Genomic DNA, 19494 nt, shown 5'->3' with positions numbered 1-19494 from the left:
TAACTTAAACTTCCTGAAAGCACAAAAGCCCATGGTTCCGTACAAAATATACAGTGTGTTTTAGGACTGTCGCCAATCCTGTCATAATGCAGTGTTTTAACTTTGAACAGTTGCCTATTTTTTATTTATTTATTTTTTTAATAGGCATTTCTTTTATGTTATGTTAATCACCATACATTACATCATTAGTTTTTGATGTAGTGTTCCATGATTCATTGTTTGTGCATAACACCCAATGCTCCATGCAGAACGTGCCCTCTTTAATACCCATCACCAGGCTAACCTATCCCCCCATCCCCCTCCCCTCTAAAACCCTCAGTTTGTTTCTCAGAGTCCATAGTCTCTCATGGTTCGTCTCCTCTTCCAATTTCCCCCCCTTCATTTTTCCCTTCCTGCTATCTTCTTTTTTTTTTTTTTTAAACATATAATGTATTATTTGTTTCAGAGGTACAGGTCTGTGATTCAACAGTCTTACACAATTCACAGCGCTCACCATAGCACTTACCCTCCCCAATGTCTATCACCCAGGCACCCCATCCCTCCCACCCCCCACCACTCCAGCAACCCTCATTTGTTTCCTGAGATTAAGAATTCCTCATATCGGGCGCCTGGGTGGCTCAGTTGGTTAGGCGACTGCCTTCGGCTCAGGTCATGATCCTGGAGTCCTGGGATCGAGTCCCACATCGGGCTCCCTGCTCGGTGGGGAGTCTGCTTCTTCCTCTAACCCTCCTCCCTCTCATGCTGTCTGTCTCTCATTCTCTCTCTCACAAATAAATAAAATCTAAAAAAAAAAAAAAAGAATTCCTCATATCAGTGAGGTCATATGATACATGTCTTTCTCTGATTGACTTATTTCGCTCAGCATAATACCCTCCATTTGCCTAATTTTTAAATTGAGTTGTCTTTTTGTTCTTTATGTATAGGAATTCCATACATATTCTGGTTACAAATCCTAGCATTTTCTCCTGGTCCATGATTTGTCCTTTCATTAGGTGTCTGATAGAAAAGTAGTTTTTAGTTTTGGGTTTTTTTTTTTTTTTTAAAGAGTTTATTTATTTGAGAGAGAGAGAGAGCACGAGGTGGGTGGGGAGGCAGAGGGAGAGGGAGAAGCAGGCCCCCCGCTGGGCACAGAGCCCAATGTGGGGCTCCATCCCAGAACCCTGAGATCATGACCTGAGCCCAAGGCAGACCCTTAACCGACTGAGCCACCCAGCACCCCAGAAAACTAGTTTATAGTGTTGATGAAGTCTTAGGGCTATAGAATTTGCTCCAGGACCAGGCAGTAGGACTGAGCTGTGTCCTGAGCTGTGTCCTGTGTTGGAATACTTTCTAGAAAGAAGGTACTTGGGGGTCCCAGCAGGGCTGTCATTTCCTTCAGGTTTGTTCTGTAGTATTTCAAAGTGAAGCTGAAGTCACATGGATACTTAGTCCCTGTGTGAGCCATCCTGGTGTGCTCTTTTGAAAAAAACCCTGAAAGGGTCACAGCTTCTCACTCTTTCCGGTAGGCACCAGAGCTCAAGCCCCAAGTGGGTTCAGGTGTGCAGAAGAAATGGCCTTAATTTCTTCTAAATACCTGTGGACTTTGCTACTGAATGATGAAATACACTAAGAGTCCAAGATCTTCAATATGTGCATATCCTCTGACCCCATAATTCCACTTCTAGGGGTTTAACCTGAGGCTGAATCCATGGTTATGTGCAGAGTGTCATTCACAAGTGTACTTATTTTGGCTTTGTTTCTACAGCAAGATACTAGGACATCACCTACAATAGGGGACTATTACATATAGCTTGAAAAATCCATATAGCAGAATGCTATGAAATCATTTAAAGTTATTCCCTAAAATACATATATTTACTGGCAGAGACATTTCACAATATTGTATAAAAAGGGTTTCAAGATATTATATACAGTCCCATTTTATAAAAAACCTTATATATGTATATATATGCGTACATATATATGTATGTATGTTTGTATATTCTGTTTATAAAAGCATGACCCAGATGGCTCAGTTTGAGTGCAGTGTCAACAAAAGTAATTTTTAAATACTTCTATTCCTTTACTTATATTTTTCATATACATGAAGGTGATTATATCATGCCCAGTAAGACTTATAAAATTCCCTTAATTCCTCTCCCATTCATATGTCATAGCTGCTTCTGCACCTCTCTCCAAAATCCCACTTAAAAATCCTGCAGCCCACACCCCTTCTGCCTGTTTGTTCTCCTGTACTTCCTATTTTCCATCACAATAGCTGGAGAATCTGTGTGGCCAATGCTGGGCCCGCGTGTGGAGGTTGCTGGGGGGCGGGGGGGGGGGGGGCGGCGGTTGGCAAGGCTCCAGCATTGATAATCTTCCTTCTATTTCATATGCATAGAAAACATGTGGAAGGATATGCACAAAGGCCAAAATGTTAACAGTAGTTATTTCTGGCAGTAGGATTAGAGTGGATTTTAATTATCTTCTTTTTGCTTATCTGTGTTTTCTAATTTCCTACCATGATCGGACATTCCCTGATTAATTTTTTAGAATTTTTATTGAAGTCCATCTTGATTAACTTATAAATATAGTTTTTAAAAAAAAATAGTTCCCCAGTACTTCAGGAGGTTGGAGAAGCAAGTATGGTAAACTTCAAGTTAAAGAGGTTTAAAATAAATTCTCTGTCCCAGACACAGCCCCCAACATTATACCCAAGTCAACCATCAGCCAACACTGGGAGGTTTGTCTTTGCTCCTGTCTCCCCCTTTTTGTCAAATAAAAGCAAAAGGTATTTTCAGAAATGTGCAAATTAGAGAGAAAGGCTTGGGGCAAGTTAAGCAAGTTAAGCCAGTATAGACATGATACGCCTTATCTGGAAGATGGGTACAACCATATGGTCCTCAGGGATGGGTGAAGTGACACATGTGGAAAACCCAGGACAAGGCTGGCTCATGACAGGTCCTCAAGTAGATTTGAGCACCTGCTATGTTAAGTTCTGTCCCTCATCAGACGAGTCTTGGTTCCAGCTTTGGGCTCAGCCCTGGATTGGAGGCTGTAGATATAAGCCTAAGACACAGCTCAGCCCTGTAGGCACTCCCAATCTATGGAATGAGACAGATAACAACAATTATGATAGCAGCTAGTAATTTTTAAATGCTCATGTGCCAGACACTCTTAGAAGAGCTTTATATGTATATATTGATGTTTTCCATCTTTCTAGGAGTCTATGAGATTATCTCAGTAATTATTTTATAGTCTGTCCTCCTGGTCACAGATGGTCTTTTTGTCCTTCTGTCAAAGCCCATATCTGCAGTATGGTAATCTATCTGTTTAGATATGTACAATGGGTAACAGTTTGGGGCTGGAATCAGACTCTCTGGGTTCAAATTCCAGCTCTGCCAATTACAGGCAACATATTCAATACCCCAATTTCTTCACCTATAAAATAAGGACAGTCAGAGTTGCTACCTCATAGGTTACTGAGAGAAAAAGGGTGAGGGGCGCCTGGCTGGCTCAGTTGGTAGAGCACGCAACTCTTGATCTCAGGGTTGCGAGTTTGAGCCCCACATTGGGTGTAGGGATTTTAAATAAATAAACTTAAAAAAAAAAAGAAAAGAAAAAGAGTGAATATATATAAAGCACTCTGGACAGTGTCTGGCACATAAGCTGTGAATAAATGTTATCTGCTATGATTATTGCTGTTGTCTTTGTCGTTTGGCTCCTCCTATAGACTGGGGGCTTCTTGAGGGCTGGCTCACCATCTTATTAATTGCTGTATCCACAACTCCCAACCCAGGGCCTCGTTGAAATAATAATTGTCTATTAAGTAAAAGAGCAAATGTATCACTGCTCACATGTTTCAAGGTGGGGAAGGAATTTGGGCAGGGGTATGAGTAGACATGAGATTACTTCATGAGTAGATGTGAGATTCCCCCAAGAATGATGATAGTAGGAGGACCTCGGGCCTTCCTGGAGCAGATAGAGTCCAAGAAACAGTAAATGTGAGAACCAGAAGGTCCTTCCCAGATCAAAGTTCAGCTCCCCCATTTGACAGATGAGGAGCCTGAGGCTTAGGGAGTGAATGTGTCAGGGAATGTGGACCCTTTATCCTAACCTCAGGTTCTACCCCATGGGCAACTGGACAGAATTTCTTATTGGTTTAATTTCACCAAGTTTTTTTTTAATATGCTAAGCTCCTAAGAGACAGAGGTGAAATGGGCTCAGGGAGCATCCAGATTTGGGCAAGACAGACATTAAATAAGCGAATACAAGTGTGAGGAGGGGGAAGCCCAGGGTATAATGACAGTTTGTCTTGTTTCCATCGGTAGATGTCAAGAGACTAAAAAACCAAGTGAGAACAGTGGGAAAACAGGAGGAGGCTGGAGCAATCCTATTGAGGTCACTTGGGGTATAACTCTGGACCCCCCAGCTAAAGTGAAGCCCCCTCCCATACGAAATGGAAACTCTGGGGTGGGAAGCAGAGGTTGACTTCTGCTGGGGTGTTATGGGGTGGACGCAGTGGGAACCTGGAGAAAATGTCTCCACCTCATCATCAAAGATCGTATTTCCCCCACCAACCTTAGAGAACCCCCAAGCCGGCACAGTCCCGCCCCAGGGCTCCTGGAAGAGTGGCAGAGCAGGGAGTTAGTTGTTGCTAACAAGTATATTTTTGCCCTGCTTAAGGCACAACTATAAATTACATAATTGATCCACCAATATGACTGGAAATGCATAGGACAGCTCAGGGGTGGGAAAAATCATAGCTCATCCCAATGCCATTAATCTTCCACTGGGAGTAGTTTAGCATTAAGCATCCATTATTTATTAGGGAGACAGGGATGTAGGGAGGAAGGGCAGTGTTTGGGTAGCAAACAGCATTGACAGGGAAATGTAACGGGCAACATGGTGCAGCAGGATGTGGGGGGGACGGGAGCTGGGAGAGCTAGACTGTGCCACAGCCACCCCTGGGTGACTTGGGAGAAGTCACTTAAACCACTCTGGCCTTGACCACCTCATCTATAAAATGGGGCTTGGATTAAATGGTCTCCTAAAGTCCTTTCAGGGCTTGAAATTCTGTCCAAAATGTTCTCTGCATTATGAAGAAAATTTGTTTTCAGAAGTTGCATTCACGGGGCCCCTGGGTGACTCATTCGTTAAGTGTTTGCCTTCAGCTCAGGTCATGATTCCGGGGTCCTGGAATCGAGCCCCGCTTCGGGCTCCCTGCTCAGCAGGAAGCCTGCTTCTCCCTCTCCCACTCCCCCTGCTTGTGTTCCTTCTCTCGCTTTGTCTCTCTCTGTCAAATAAATAAATAAAATCTTAAAAAAAAAAAGTCACATCCACTACCCTAGAAGGTGTCATCAAGCCATCAGGGAGCACATTTCCAGGAGAGCCATCTCAAGTCTTTCCCTAAAGATCCCCAATTGATAAGAGCCCCATGAGGGCATGCACCCAGATATGAAATGTTTTTGAGTTTGTTTATTGGGGCAAAAGTAATTTTGCATTCTACTCCATGACCTATTTTTGCTTGTGTTCCTATAAAAATGGTATTCTCAATTCTTACTGTAGATGTTTGTTGATAAATCTAGATTTGAAAGTTGACAGAGACCCTCATCTTTTGATCTTGAACTACGGCGAAGCCTTAACTCTGGATGATAAGATTACAGGGAATGTCTCTTTTCTTCTTGGTGTTTTCTGTATTTTCTATTTCTTCTCTAATGCACTTATATTAATTTAATACTAAAGGAAAGTGAGTATGTCTTCAAAATAGGAAAAATAACAAATTTCTGACCTTCCGTGTATAGATTTTAAGGGGAGAAAGACTTCCCTTTATGAATGAGTTCCCTGGCAACATTTTCTTGTTGTGCTCTGTCTCATATATCCGAGAGGCTTACGCATAGTAATTACATGAGAAACAGGTGCAGTTGAATATGTAAAAGTAATAATAACGATAATTATGGTGACGACGGTTACCACTGTGTTTCACCGTATGCTACTGTTCTAAACTCTGTACGGATCATCATATTTAATCCTCGTAAGACCCCTGGAGGCAGATGCTACTATCCTCACTTTACAGGTGAGGAACTCCAGTGATAGAAAGTGAAGTAACTTTCCTGGTTAGAACATCGTTTATGCCCTGTCTTCTGTCTTCTCAACACACCTTTTAGATCTGGCCTTGCTGTAACATCTGTCCTCTGCAGCAGGAGCTTGACCTCCCCGTAGCAGTCCCTTAGCTTTTACTTCTGCCCTGAGGCTTCTCTGTCTCTCTTCCATGGGAACCCGTTGTACCCATCTGGTACCTGCACAGATCTCAGAGTTCAAGGACACTTTCTGGAGCAACTCTTGACTAGTGGGGGATGAGAGCTGGTGGACAAGATTTTGTTATACAGTCCTCAACCATGTTCTGCCTGGTTCCTTGGCGGGGCAGGGAGGGGGTTCCCAAGGGGAATTAAGCCTCAGTTGCCCACAGCAGTCACTAATTTAGTGCCTGCCCTTGATTGGCTTTTTTTTTTTTCTTCCCCCAATTTACTCATTCTAGGCCCGGACTCCCATTCCCTGGAATTGTTTTCCAAAATAAATGATCTGTATATAAAGTATGTCTCAGGTCCTGCTTTATGGGAGAACCTAAGCTAAGACATTGCCCCAAGGTTTACTCAGCTGTTAAATTGTGCCACCCAGGTGGGAGAATATTCATTCTCTGTAAAATAATAATAACCACCCAGAACCAGGATATAAATACCTAAATCTTTTTAAATGGGTGCGTGTGTATGGAGAAGGAGTTTACACGCACACCCCGATAGGCTTCGGAGTGGAATAAGTACACCAAAGTTTAATGGTTTTTAGATTTTTTTTTCCCTCTTACTTATCCATATTGTCTAATTTTGCTAAAGTGGTAGTATGTCACTTATGTCATAGATGGAGAGCAGGGTGGCAAACCGATCTATGCTGATTTATTCTCACGGAACCCTCACGTTCTTCTAGCCACGGACGTGCTTGAGTGAATGTGGACTAACTACTCCCCCACAGCCTTACTCTCAGGCTATCATAGACCCAGACACAGGCCGACTTCTTAAATAAGCATTCATTAGCAGGCGAGCATGAGACAGTCCGTGCAGCCTGCTCTGGAAGCTGATGATGCCCCAGCCTCTGCCAACCCAGGTACTGCAGCTGCCCCCTAAGTGAAAGGTTCACTGGAGGAAGGCGGGAGAACATTCTAGATCTGTTGGTCTCAACCCTGAGCAGGCAGGAGAGTCTCCTGGAGGGCTGGCTAAAGCACAGGTTGCTGGGCCCTGCTCCAGAGCTTCTGATTCAGTGTGGAGCCCACTTTGAGATCAGTGTGATCTAGTGGCAGGATTTTGTTGCTCTCTCCAATAAAACTGGCATTGGGCAGCCAGCGATTCCCTAAATGGCTGGACACAGGACCATTTAGAGAGTTAGTCTAGAGTCCAGAGCATCAACCATTGGGGTGTAGACTACCAGACGCTCTAGATTCTTTTACCTAAAAGGCATGAGGGTGGAGAATGTCTCTAAGTGGTTTTAGAGAATATCATTAATGCCGTCAATGAAAAGCCATTTCTCATCATCCTTACACCAGTTAGCAAAGCCTGCTGCATCGCTGGAGCTCCAGAAAAGTGAAGCCACCTGGAGAGCTGGCAAGTGGCCTTCCAAACACAGTGCTAGCTGACCACCCCGGTGGGGTGGATTCCTGGATAGGGCAGCGAGGTGCTAACATAAATGAGCACTACACCTAATAATAGCAGAAGTCCAAGCTGAACATTTTTTTTTTAAAGATTTTATTTATTTATTTGACAGAGAGACACAGCAAGAAAAGGAACACAAGCAGGGGGAGTAGGAGAGGGAGAAGCAGGCTTCCCACAGAGCAGGGAGCCTGATACGGGGCTCGATCCCAGGACCCTGGGATCATGACCTGAGCTGAAGGCAGCCGCTTAATGACTGAGCCACCCAGGCGCCCCCAAGCTGAACATTTTAAAGTGCAGACAGCGTTAAGGGGAAGGAAAGTTCATTAACAAATCAATGGGCTTGTGTTTGATCCCCCAGACGGAGCCTGAGATCATAGAAGAAACCAACATTGACAGAGTGAATGAGCCCCGGGGCTACGGCAGGTCAAGGCAGGTGAAGGGCCACTCGGAGACGTCCACTCTGAGCTCCCAGCCCTCCATCGATGAGGTCCGGCAGCAGATGCACATGCTGCTGGAGGAGGCCTTCAGCCTGGCGTCCGCGGGCCACGCAGGCCAGGGCCGGCACCAGGAAGCCTATGGCTCAGCACAACACCTGCCCTACTCGGAGGTGGTGACCAGCGCTCCGGGGACCATGACACGGCCCAGGGCAGGAGTGCAGTGGGTGCCCACCTATCGCCCAGAAATGTACCAGTACAGTCTGCCTCGGCCGGTAAGTCAGACGTCCCACCCACCTGCCACCAGCAGGTCAGCTCTGCCCAGGGTGTTTCCAAAGGGGGTCTCAGGGCGGGGACTTCTAGGGATAAACCACCTGGGGATTTGGAGACAAACTTTTCTGGGCTCTCATCCCATCCTCCACCCATGATCCAAGCCTAAACCCATGGGCACAAACACACAGGAAGCCCTTACATCAAACCGTAATACACTGTAGAATGAATTTCCTTTTGACTACCCCTCCTGTAAAGGCTTGACCTCATTCTTCATGCACTGGTGGTTTCCTGCACTTCCAAGTGCGAGGACCCATTTTATTTTTTATTTTTTATTTTTGTAGTTTTTAATTTTATTATATTATGTTAGTCACCATACAATACATCATTAGTTTCTGATGTAGTGATCCACGATCCATTGTTTTCGTATAACACCCAGTGCTCCATGCAGTACGTGCCCTCCTTAATACCCATCACCGGGCTAACCAATCCCCCCTCCCAATGAGGACCGATTTTAAATGTCAGAACACATTGCAGAGCTTCGTGTTAGGGGGCCATGGGCCTGATGGTTCGGAGCAGAGGCTCTGGAGGCGGGTCGTTTGACTCCGAGTCCCTGTTCCATGACTCACTAGCCTTGGAGACATCACTTAAATTCTCTACAGGTGAAATCAACAATAAAAATAACCCACTTCCTAGGGTTGTTGTAAAGATTAAACGAGTCGATCTATCTGAGGCACTCAGAAGAATGCCGGGCACACAGTAAATGCTACAACAATGTTGGTCATGCCTATTTCATTTGCTGGTAAGTGCGCTTCAGGATTGGAGAAAGCACCCAGTGACTGAAAGCTTCCATGATTTAAACAAGAATTTTAATTAGTGTGCATTTCACTCATTACCACAGCATCTACAGATACCTTTTTAAAAAGATGGATAAACCGTGGACCATAATAAATGATGCATTGTGCGTGTATAGATTTCACCCTCGTAATAGTCTACGCCCTATCCCCGAGGGTTACTCATTAATAGAGCTTTATAAATTGTCGTTGTGATGTATAATAACATAACAAAAGCCAACAGTTGTTGTTTTACTTTTATTAGGTATTGATCATGTATATGTGTATGCTCTTGATCATGCTACTACAAATAAGGACCACTGAGGCAGGTAGTAGTTTTATCCCTATTTTACAGATGAAGGAACTGAGGTTACACATGTGTTCAGGTCCCACAGCCAGGAAGGGGCACCGCTGGGACCCAGAGCCAGGCGGTCAGCACCAGGGCCCGTGTTCTTATCCAGCATGCTGTTCTTCCTTGTGCAATGTTACAGTACCTCCTCATCCATATTATTTCTTTGCAGGAGACTAATTGGGACACCTATGGGCTTGTGGACCTTCGTGATAATTTCATGCCCCTACCCGCCACGGTCCACACTACACACAGGCACTTAATACATTGCTACTATGCTGTGCAACCACATAGCCTGCACACTATTGTGAATTTCCTTATTGTTCTCCTTTGCTCCAGATGCCCCCTCTCCTCCAAGTCACTGAGATGTCTCCCCTTGACCCTGCTCCTCATCCCCTCTATCAGTTCCCTCTCTTTGAATGTCAGGGTCTAGCCTTACCTTTCCCATTGGCTAAGCTTTAGCAGGAGAGACTGAAGTTTATTTCACACAGAACCTCGAGGGTGGGGTGGCCATGTGTGTGGGGGACCATCGTCTGCAAGCGTTTGTCCTTAGGTTGGCAGGTGCAGAATTTCTATCTTGTCTATTCACTCCATGGGGATCAGCTCCTGGGAATTTGACTCACACTGATTAGGCTCCCAACAACTGTTTTATTAAGGATTTGAACTTAGCAACCTGCAGTGAGAAGTTGGCTGACCACATGGGCCAGAATACTTATGTTTGCTGGTCAGTGTGATCTTTCATTAAGTAAAAGCCAAGCTGAGGAAAGTAAAACATTGTCAGAAGGAGAGCTAGTTATTTTTGGAGCTTTCTTCTTCTCCATCTGTGATAGGCAAACCTGGAGAGTACAGACAATGAAAGACAAAGGGTAAACACCAGCCATCTTTTTTACATCCCATTTTCTGAGGTACGGGTAGAATACAATGCAAAATTCTTAAAACAGTCTTTAAGCTAAAATAGAAGACTTCGGGGCAATGCCCAGATATCAGGAATCTGAGTCTGTCTCCACCATCAGGGAAGTTTGCTGGACATGTTCAAGAAGCACTGCCTTCCAAAAGGGTGTCAGCAACTGTGGGGCCACCACTGGCCATGCTCCCATCAGCTGGAGTCCCAAACATCCTTTTTTCAGAAAGAGAAAAATTCTCACCAAGCCTTACAAATCCATCACCTTTAAAAGACTTTCCTTTGGCCATGATGTTACAGTTTGCACAATTATAGTTTTCTTATTGTCCATTAAATTGGTACCCACCTTTATGGGGAAGAAGGGGTTTTTCTTACTGAGATTTAGAAAACACCCGAATCTTACCACATTTATACGCAGCTCTTAAGTGTCTGTCCCCTGGGAAGAGTCACCTGTATCCGTTCTGTATTGATTCATACTGACTTCAGTTTCGTTGGCTCATCCTTCTTGACCTCCATACATTGACCTCATCCCTGGACTTGCCCTCAGCCCAGAGTAGAAGGGCACACAGCGGCTGAATGACCGTAGCCAGTGGCTGCAACTCTGAGCCTTGGATTCCTCAGCCATGAAACGGTGGTGATAAGAGGTCTTCAGTGAGGATGAAGTGGGCGTTCATGGAAAATGTTTAGCACAGTCCTGCACCTGGGGAGTACCCGCTACTTGTTTGCTGATATTAATCAGAGGGCTTCCGATGAAGCTCAGCCCCTCAAATTGCTCGATCAATGGTAGTCATCATTGTAAAAATATTCTGCCCTTTTCACTGAATTCCACTAGTTATATTCCTTCTCCTGACAGTTCCAGGACTACATCTTTTCCTCCTCATGCTCTGTTGAATTCCTTTAAGAGCATGCTCCGGGTGCCCCAACTGAGGGTCCCAGAGAAGCTTCACTTCTGTTGAAAGATGATTCTCAACAGCTGGACCCCTCTGGCTGGAGGCCAGACTCTGGGGATCCATAGAGAGATCCAATTTCAGAGAGAAAAATTTAAACAACCAGGAGGATCTTCCAGCCGCTGATGGAATCCATGTCCATGGTGCTTCAATTTAACAAAACTATCTAAAAATTTCATTGTGGGACCTATGAAAACCTAGATCATTCTGTTCGTTATAATTTGGGGTTGGCAGTGGTGCCAAGAAGGGCAACAACATCAGCATTCTAGGCTTGAAAAACAAGGCCACCGAAAACTGGGAAAGAGCTGAGAAATAACACAGCAGAGAGATGGGCCATCAAACCAGAACACTATCAAAGGCAGTTCTCTTGTTATGAAGACTTCCTCTTTTTTGCCAACACATGTGGTCCCTATTTTCATAAAAGGAAAAAATAGCTAACAATACACAGTAGAAATAATGATTCTTACCCGAGTTCTTTGCCGAGCCCCCTTGTGCTATGACAATGTGGAAATCAATAGAAAAGGTGGCGATTGAGAATGATAACTATGATTACTTTTCAGCTTCCCAAAAGGAAGCTCTTGGAGCTCCGCCGGAGGATAATTGGAAGCTGGTGGTTTTCGATGAGCTAGGCCAGGCTCATGCCATTTATATCATGGCAGCCTGGGACTTCCGCATTGCAGTTTGGGGGACTCTTGATCATATTTCACCCCGGAATCTGTGACGAGACTGGACTTGACACCTAAAGACCGATCCAGTTTCGCCGGCAGCCCTAACGAGTCTGTGTCAAGTGGAATGAAAACATCCTTCAGCCTTCTGTTGGTGTCAGAGGAGGGGATTCAGAGAAAGGTAGTAGGGTTAAAACAGCCTCTCCACTAGAGGCACTTGGAGGAGACTCAGATCTCCAGAACGGCAGAGTGTGATCTCCTCATAAGGAAGCTGACCCTGAGAGGATTTTGTCCATTCCTATCACTGCCGCTTATAAGGGAGACATCTCTATTAGGATGAAATCGAGAATTTCACAGCTTTTCTTTTTTCCTGTTTTCCCCTCAAAATCAAAACAAAACCTCTGTTGATGAGATAGGCAGACCTGTCAGATATGAGTCTGCAAACACCACAACACTTGGGTTCAGGAAATAATTACGTTTCTTATGTTTCTCCTAATCCGATTTGCATCTGTTCTGAGCTCCCATCTGGTCAGGTGGGTGGGAAATTCAGTGTCAGTTTTTACTGGGCCCTCTCTGCCTCTGGTTGCTCCAAAGTCATTGGTGGCTTGAGGCAGTCGGAACACCGGGAGAGGGTCTGTCCCTGGCACTGTTGGTGGGGCGCTGTCCAACTCTTGGGAGTCCTTGAAGCAGGTCACACTGTCACACTGTCCTACAGCCTTGGTGTGGGGATCTCTGCCTCTGGACTGCCCTGAGGAAGCCCCCTTGAAAACCAGCTAAGTACCCAACATCCAGCAACAGCATACCCCTCGAAGCTTAGAAAAATCACTCAAGTGAGTAAAAACCACAGTTTATCCAGGAATGCTGCATGGGAAGGGAGAAAGGGAAGTGTAGGAGATGAAGTCTGAAGAATACTTAGCCCACAAAACTCAGGGGGTGCAAGACATATACCTTTCTTTATTTTTCTCTTCTCCATGTGCCAAAGGCTCAATTTCAGTTCAGGGTCTCCCTCCCTACCCATGGGTTGAGCTATTGCAGGGTCCTACATGGTGCAAAGCATGGTGAAGGGGTGGGAAGTAGGCATCAGAATCTGGTTTCAGTTTGTCCTCATCTAACTACTCTGGCTGGTGTCCCTGAGAAGTCCTTATTTCCATCTAATCTCCAGCTGTTAGTCCAGGAGGAGCACAGCTGGATCCTGAGCCTCCTGTTTGCAAGCTCTGTCCAGACCCCTCCCCTCTCCCTGCCATGCTTGAGTATGCTATTCTCCCTCTTTGTCTCTCTCTTTCCCCCTCTATCTCACACACACACACACACACACACACACACACACACACACACATATCCTATCCCTCTCCCCTCTCTAGCATCTTCCTCATATTAGCCTCTCCCTCCCTTTCCCCCAGAGCGAGGCAGGACCTAGAGCCCCTTCTCCAGACCCATCAGCATCTAAGCCCTCTGGCTTCCCTCCCACTCTCCTCCCCTTCCTAACCCCAGGGTGTTTACCTCATCTAGGGGCAGAGTGGTCTAAATGTACCTCTCTTCTTCCAAATCTCTTCTTTCAGCATCAACTTTAGGCCTTGAGTGCTTTAGCGCTTAGGTTTTTGATATTCAAAATCCTAAATTCAATAGTTTTGGCTCTCGAAACTCCAGTGAGAACTGGCTCTTGGGCCATCCTCAATGGTTGTGGCTCTGGCCTTCCTTCCCTGGGGCAGGAAGGTGGGATACCCTTGCTGCTTGGCATAGGGGAAGGGCCCTGGATTCCAGGAATTGTGGGGAGAAAAAAGTGTTAATTACTACAATTACTGTATCAAAAGATTACCCTGTCTCAGAAGGAAGTGATTTTACTTATGGAGGACGTACTGTGTGCCAGATGTTACATTAAGCCTCAAAAAGGCTTCCAGGGATCAGGGATAAAAATAGGTCGTCTCTCTCCTCTACCGAGTATCATGAGAGAGGCCAGAAGAGGGAAGAGGGGCTATAAACCCCTTTCTCTATTTTGGGAAAGGCATGTCCTTACTTGATGGTTTATTGATAATAATGGAGTACAAGCTGGAAGGACATCCAAGATTATGATTTTCAAACTCTCTGCAAAATCTTAGAGTTCAGGGAGGTCCCAGGTTGTCATCATGCTGGTAAGTGAAGGGCCAAATTCACCAGCACTGCCCCCCCCCCCCCCCCGCCAACTTCAACCAGAGAAGCTCTGCTTTAATCTGGTTGTGTATTCAGATTATGTCATAATGATTTCATGGCTCTAGAAAAGTTTGCTTGGAAGCCCATGAGCTACTCCAATGCCTTATTTCACAAGGAAAATGAAAACCAAACAAGCAAAAAATGAGGGGCAGAGAGACTGAATGACATGCCTACAGAAAGTGAACGGCTGAATCAAGATGAGAATTTGGGTCTCCTGACTCTGATTCACTCAACATTCATCGAACAAGTACTTATTTAGCACTATTAGGTGCAAAGCATTTTGCTTCATAAGGTCGGGGTACCATGGTTGCTGAAACCCAAGAAGTTTAGGATCTAGTGGAGCTTCAGAGTTTGGTTCCCTGAATATGAGCTTAGCATACATTGTTGATTGATGCTCAAAAAATGGAAATGCAGAATGGTAATGTAGCTTTCCAAATTGATTCAGCCAGTACCTCTAGATCTGGGCAAATGTTTTCTTTCATTCTTGTTCTGGAAAGTTAGCATTGCTGATACACTCCTAGGCTGACAGTTATTTTCTTTGAGCACTTTGCATTCCATGGTCTTCTAGGTGATGTTGAGAAGTCCAACGTCAATCTAAATGTCATCCCTTTGTAGATGATATGCCTTTTCTCTCTGGCTGCTTTTAAGATGTTCTCTTTGCTTCAGCAATCTACCATTTCAGTACAATGTATCTAGGTTTGTGTTTTATTTATCCTGCTTGGGATACATTGTACTCCCTGAACTTAGTAATTCATTGATTTTATCCATTCTGGAAAATTCTTAGTCATTGCTTCTTTAAATATGGCCTCTCTTCTTCTCTGGGACTTTGGGACTTTGATTAGCTGCATGTTAGACCCTCTTACTCTGCCCTCCGTATTTTTTTACTGCTCTTTTATATTTTCTATCTCCTTATCTCCTTGGTAATTTCTTTAATTCCATTTTTGAGTTTATTAATTTTCTCTTCATCTGTGGCACATCAATTACTTTTTGAGTGTTGAGTGTTTTCTTTCAGTAATTACACTGTTGAGTGTTTTCTTTCAGTAATTACAGCCCACTCAACACTCAACAGCCCCCTGTTCCCCTAGAGCCCCAGTTAGTCTATCTCCGATGTTGTGTTTTCTTTCAGTAATTACATTTCACCTCTAAAAGATCTATTTGTTCTTTTTCAAATCTTCCTGATCATTCCTGAGAGTATCTCTGGTCATTTATTTGTTACAAACATTTTTTACCTTTCTGTTTTCTGTTTCGTACCTAGAAATTTTAAACTCTTAAGTCCTTAAAGATGTAAATCTGTTGTTTGTTTTTTTTCTCCTGTTTTCACCTATGTTTTCTGGTCTTTGATTATGAGCTCCTGTCTGCTTATCTTAATCTGTGCCATTCCTGAGAGCCTGGGTTAGGGAGATCGCCTCCAAAGAGGACTTACAATGGCTCCTGCCTGAGCCTGGGAGCACAATCAGCCCCTTGCAGGTTGTTTGTATCTCAGTTCCACTTGCCTGCGCCGCCCCCCCCACCCCCCCCCCCCCCCCCCCCCTTGCCTGTCCCAAGGCTTGATCTCTTAATCGTTTGCCAACATGGTGCTTGACTTCAGGCAACCCCACCTTTCATATTTGCATACTTCTATTTCTATCTTTGGTTTCAGCTCATGGTTTTGTTTTAGTTTGCTGAGATGTGTGTGTGGGGGGGGGTGTGGGTAGGGTCTTTGAGGTTTCCCTTACATCTTGCAATTCCCGAAGTGCATTAAGATGTATGTTTCATCTAGGATCTAGTTGTTAGCTCATGGGTCGGCCCTTACGAGTACGTAGTCTGCCATAATGCTGCAGGGCGGAAGACCTCATTCAGTTCAAAGAACCCTATTTATGGATTCCCATTGCTGCTCTTTTTGTCCTGATGCCTTCAGGCTTAAAGTCTTGTCAGCTTGTTCCTCAAGAGATCTAGCAGGCATGATACCTAAAGAAAAAGATGAATGAGAAGCACAAGTTAAGCTTTGTCTTCCCAGAGAGCATTTCTAGATTTTCTCCCACTAAAGGAGGCTGTGGCCTGGCTCTCTGATCCTGTCTATCTCTGACTGTTTCCCTTTTATCCCCTCACGTGTTGATCAAAGTCTTCACTTTTGTGATAGTTCCAATCCTTTATCTTTGAACAGTGCTTTATAGATTGTGAAATGCTTACACTGACTTGCCTGATCTTCTTAGCCCCCTTTGGTGCAAGGCATCCTTGTCCCCATTTTAGAAGAGGACAACGAGGCCCAGAGAGTCCACCTAACGTGCTTAGGGACATAAAGTCTATCTATCAGCAAGCTAGGACCTCCACCCTTACTTCCTGACTCTAAACCCATTGCTTTCCCCCCCGTTAAACGTGCTTTCTTTTGAGCGAGAAAGTGAACTGCAATCAATGATTCACCGTTGCAGGCGCGAGGACAGAGCTGACAAGAAAGCCCCTGCCCTCATTGTACTCTAGCTGGTGGCAGATAATAAATAAGCAATGATATAATACCAGAGAGTGACAATTGCTGTGGCAAAAAATAAAGCAGAATATGGAGATAGATTAACTGGGGCTCTAGGGGAACAGGGGGCTGGCTGAACGAGGTGGAGGGAGGAACCGCGGGAAGAACTGGGAGACAGTGTCCCAGGGAGAAGCAGTAGCATGTACAAAAGCCAGAGGCAGGAAAGCACTAGATCAGCTGAAGGACTCGTGACTAAGGTGGCCCAGGCACAGGGGAGCATGGCAGAGGTGAGGTAGAAGAGGGGGCTGGAGGACAGAAGGAAGAGCAAAGGGCAGAGTTGGAGGAAGGAAGGAAAATCTGACCTGGAAACCTGCTTTCCTTTTTTTTTTTTTAAGATTTTATTTATTTTTTTGAAAGAGAGAGAGCACAGGTTGGGGGGTTGGGGGCAAGGGGCAAGGGGGCAGAGGGACAAACAGACACCCCACTAAGCACAGAGCCTGACACAGGGCTGGATCCCAGGACCCCAAGATCACGACCCAAGCCAAAGTCAGGCGCTTAACCAACAGAGCCACCCAGGCGCCCCCTACTCTCCTTTTCAGTAAGAAGAACCTGTGTGTTGACTGACACTGCGTTTTAACACATCCTCCTCTCTTGCTTGTCTCTTTCACAGGCATACAGGTTTTCCCAGCTTCCTGAAATGGTCATGGGCTCTCCCCCTCCACCTGTACCTCCCCGGACTGGCCCCGTGGCTGTTACTTCTCTCAGGCGGTAACACATTGCTTTCTGGGCTTGTTTGCAGTGTCTGGAAAGGATCTGGTCCTGTGTACTCTGACCCGACGGTTTTCCTTCATTGCTGCCCCTGAATTCAGGGTGCATCACCTGTTCCGACAACCATGTGTCTGGGGTGCCCGGAGGACCATGAAGGAAGTGGGAGCACAGGGAGGGTTGACCAACTTTCTTATCATTTGAAATGGAAAGTTCTACAGGACTTGAAGAACCCAAGGGCAACCAACCCATACCCCGAAAGCCTCATACCCTGACCTTCAACATCTGAAAATTATTCCAGCTCAGCCCACTACAATGGCCACCTCCAGTCTGGGCAGCTCCTGGCACCTGTGTGTGGGCCCAAAAGTCCCTTTGTCGTTTAGGGGTAGTGTCCAAGAAGCTAGGGAGTGGCATGTCTGGGCACCCACCCTAACTCCTGACTCTGAAGACAGGAGGCTGAGAGCACATGAACTCAGATATGTATAAAGAGATGAACTCAGATAGAAAGCTATAAGTCAGATATGATAAAGATACTGTCTTTGTTCTGTAACGATATGACAAGCCCATGTTTCAAACAAAGGTAGGCAAGAAATACAAAATCCATGAGCACTGGGAGATGCTGGATAGGCGTCAGGTCCAGGATTAAAGAAACAAGTGTGCCCTGGGATAGGGATAGGCCAGTGCCCTGGCCCTCCTACCCCAGCCTCCCCCGTTCCAACATGCTAGCCACACTCTACCTGGGGACCGCAGGTCTGACCTTTGTGAAAATGGTGAAGAAAAATGAGTTTCCCCCGGAAATGACCCTGCCTTCATTTCCAGTAGTTTAGAACACCGAGCTGTGTGTAGACACCCGCTCTTGACTGCAGTTGAGCTCAGGGTGGGGTGGGAAGCTGCAGACCAGGGTTCCAGCCTAACCTGCTGTGTAACCCTAGGCAAGTTGCCTCAACTCACTGGCCCCCATTTCCTTATCTGTAAAATGAGGGCAGGGCCTAACTGATTGCAGAGATTCATCCAAGGGGGCTGAGTGTATGGAGCAGAACTCAAGAATTTTCCTGGTAAGGGTTTCCTAAACTAGGAGCAGATGCCTGGAATAGTATGTGGGAAGCCAGGGATATGGGAGAGAGCAACCAGGAGAAAGAGGGGAGGGAGCAAGAAAGGAAGGGAGACCCCACACTACCGAGCCTCCAGCACCCACCCTACCGAGCCTCCAGCACCCACCCTGAAGTTGAGTCAAATCATCACGCCTCTGTGTTTCACCCTCTCTGAGCAATAGTGGGGGGCTTTAATTACTCCTGAGAGTTCTAATGCGAGGAGCTTCACAGCAGTCATTTGTGGCCAATTTGCTAAGGGCCAGTGTCAGTTTCTTCTTTCTTCTCTCAACCCTCCATCCCCTCCCATGCCCTTGCACAGCGTCTGCCATCTTGCCAGATATCAGCTGGCCACTGCTTCCCATTTAGACTCAAAGGATTAGAGCAGGGAGGAGCCTTGGAGAGGGGGTCATCCACCCCTTTTGTTTCTCAAATGGGGAAACTTGAGGCTCAGCAGGGGGAGGAAGCTAGAACCCAGATGTCTGCCTCTTGCTGTGGCTCTGTTCTGTTCTTCACAGTGACAGACACTCCGCTCCTCAGAGGGTGGCCATATGGGCTGGCAGCCTGCCACCTGCTGTGGCTGCCTTTGCCTCCTTCCATTTTAATTTTAAGAGAGCCTGAAGTCCCTCTGTGAGGGGGAGGACAGAGACTGGCTAAAGCACCCTCTGCTAGAGGGGGAGGCTGGCCCCCGTGGCGCCCAGGCAGCCCTCTTCTTACCAGCTTTCTGAGCACTAAGTAGAAATAGGAAGTGTTTAATGGGCTGGATTCTCTGCTTGCCTGTGGGTCCCCCCCAAAAAAACAAAAACAAGTGCCTGTCATTCATAACGCCTAGAAAGTGCTAGGCTCCTGCTTCCTGGAGCCGCCCGAGCTTCCCCGGAGTCTTGAGCTTCTTAGGCCAGCAGCAGCAGCGACAGCAGGGAATGTGGTCCTCGG

At 45.8% G+C, this 19494-nt stretch overlaps 1 protein-coding gene across 1 annotated transcript in view; it reads left to right on the top strand.

Moving 5' to 3' along the window:
* The window catches only part of KIAA1549L (KIAA1549 like), a 114792-nt gene that overhangs the window by 88311 nt on the left and 6987 nt on the right, over positions 1–19494 (top strand). Inside the window, 2 exon segments of the mRNA XM_021684735.2 lie at positions 8038–8388; positions 17379–17476. Of these exon segments, the coding sequence (XP_021540410.2) occupies positions 8038–8388; positions 17379–17476 (449 nt within the window).

The sequence above is a fragment of the Neomonachus schauinslandi genome, chromosome 11, assembly GCF_002201575.2.
Source record: "Neomonachus schauinslandi chromosome 11, ASM220157v2, whole genome shotgun sequence".
NCBI lineage: Eukaryota > Metazoa > Chordata > Mammalia > Carnivora > Phocidae > Neomonachus > Neomonachus schauinslandi.
The sequence above is the reverse complement of the archived record's forward strand: the minus strand, read 5'-3'. Positions and strand labels throughout refer to the sequence as shown.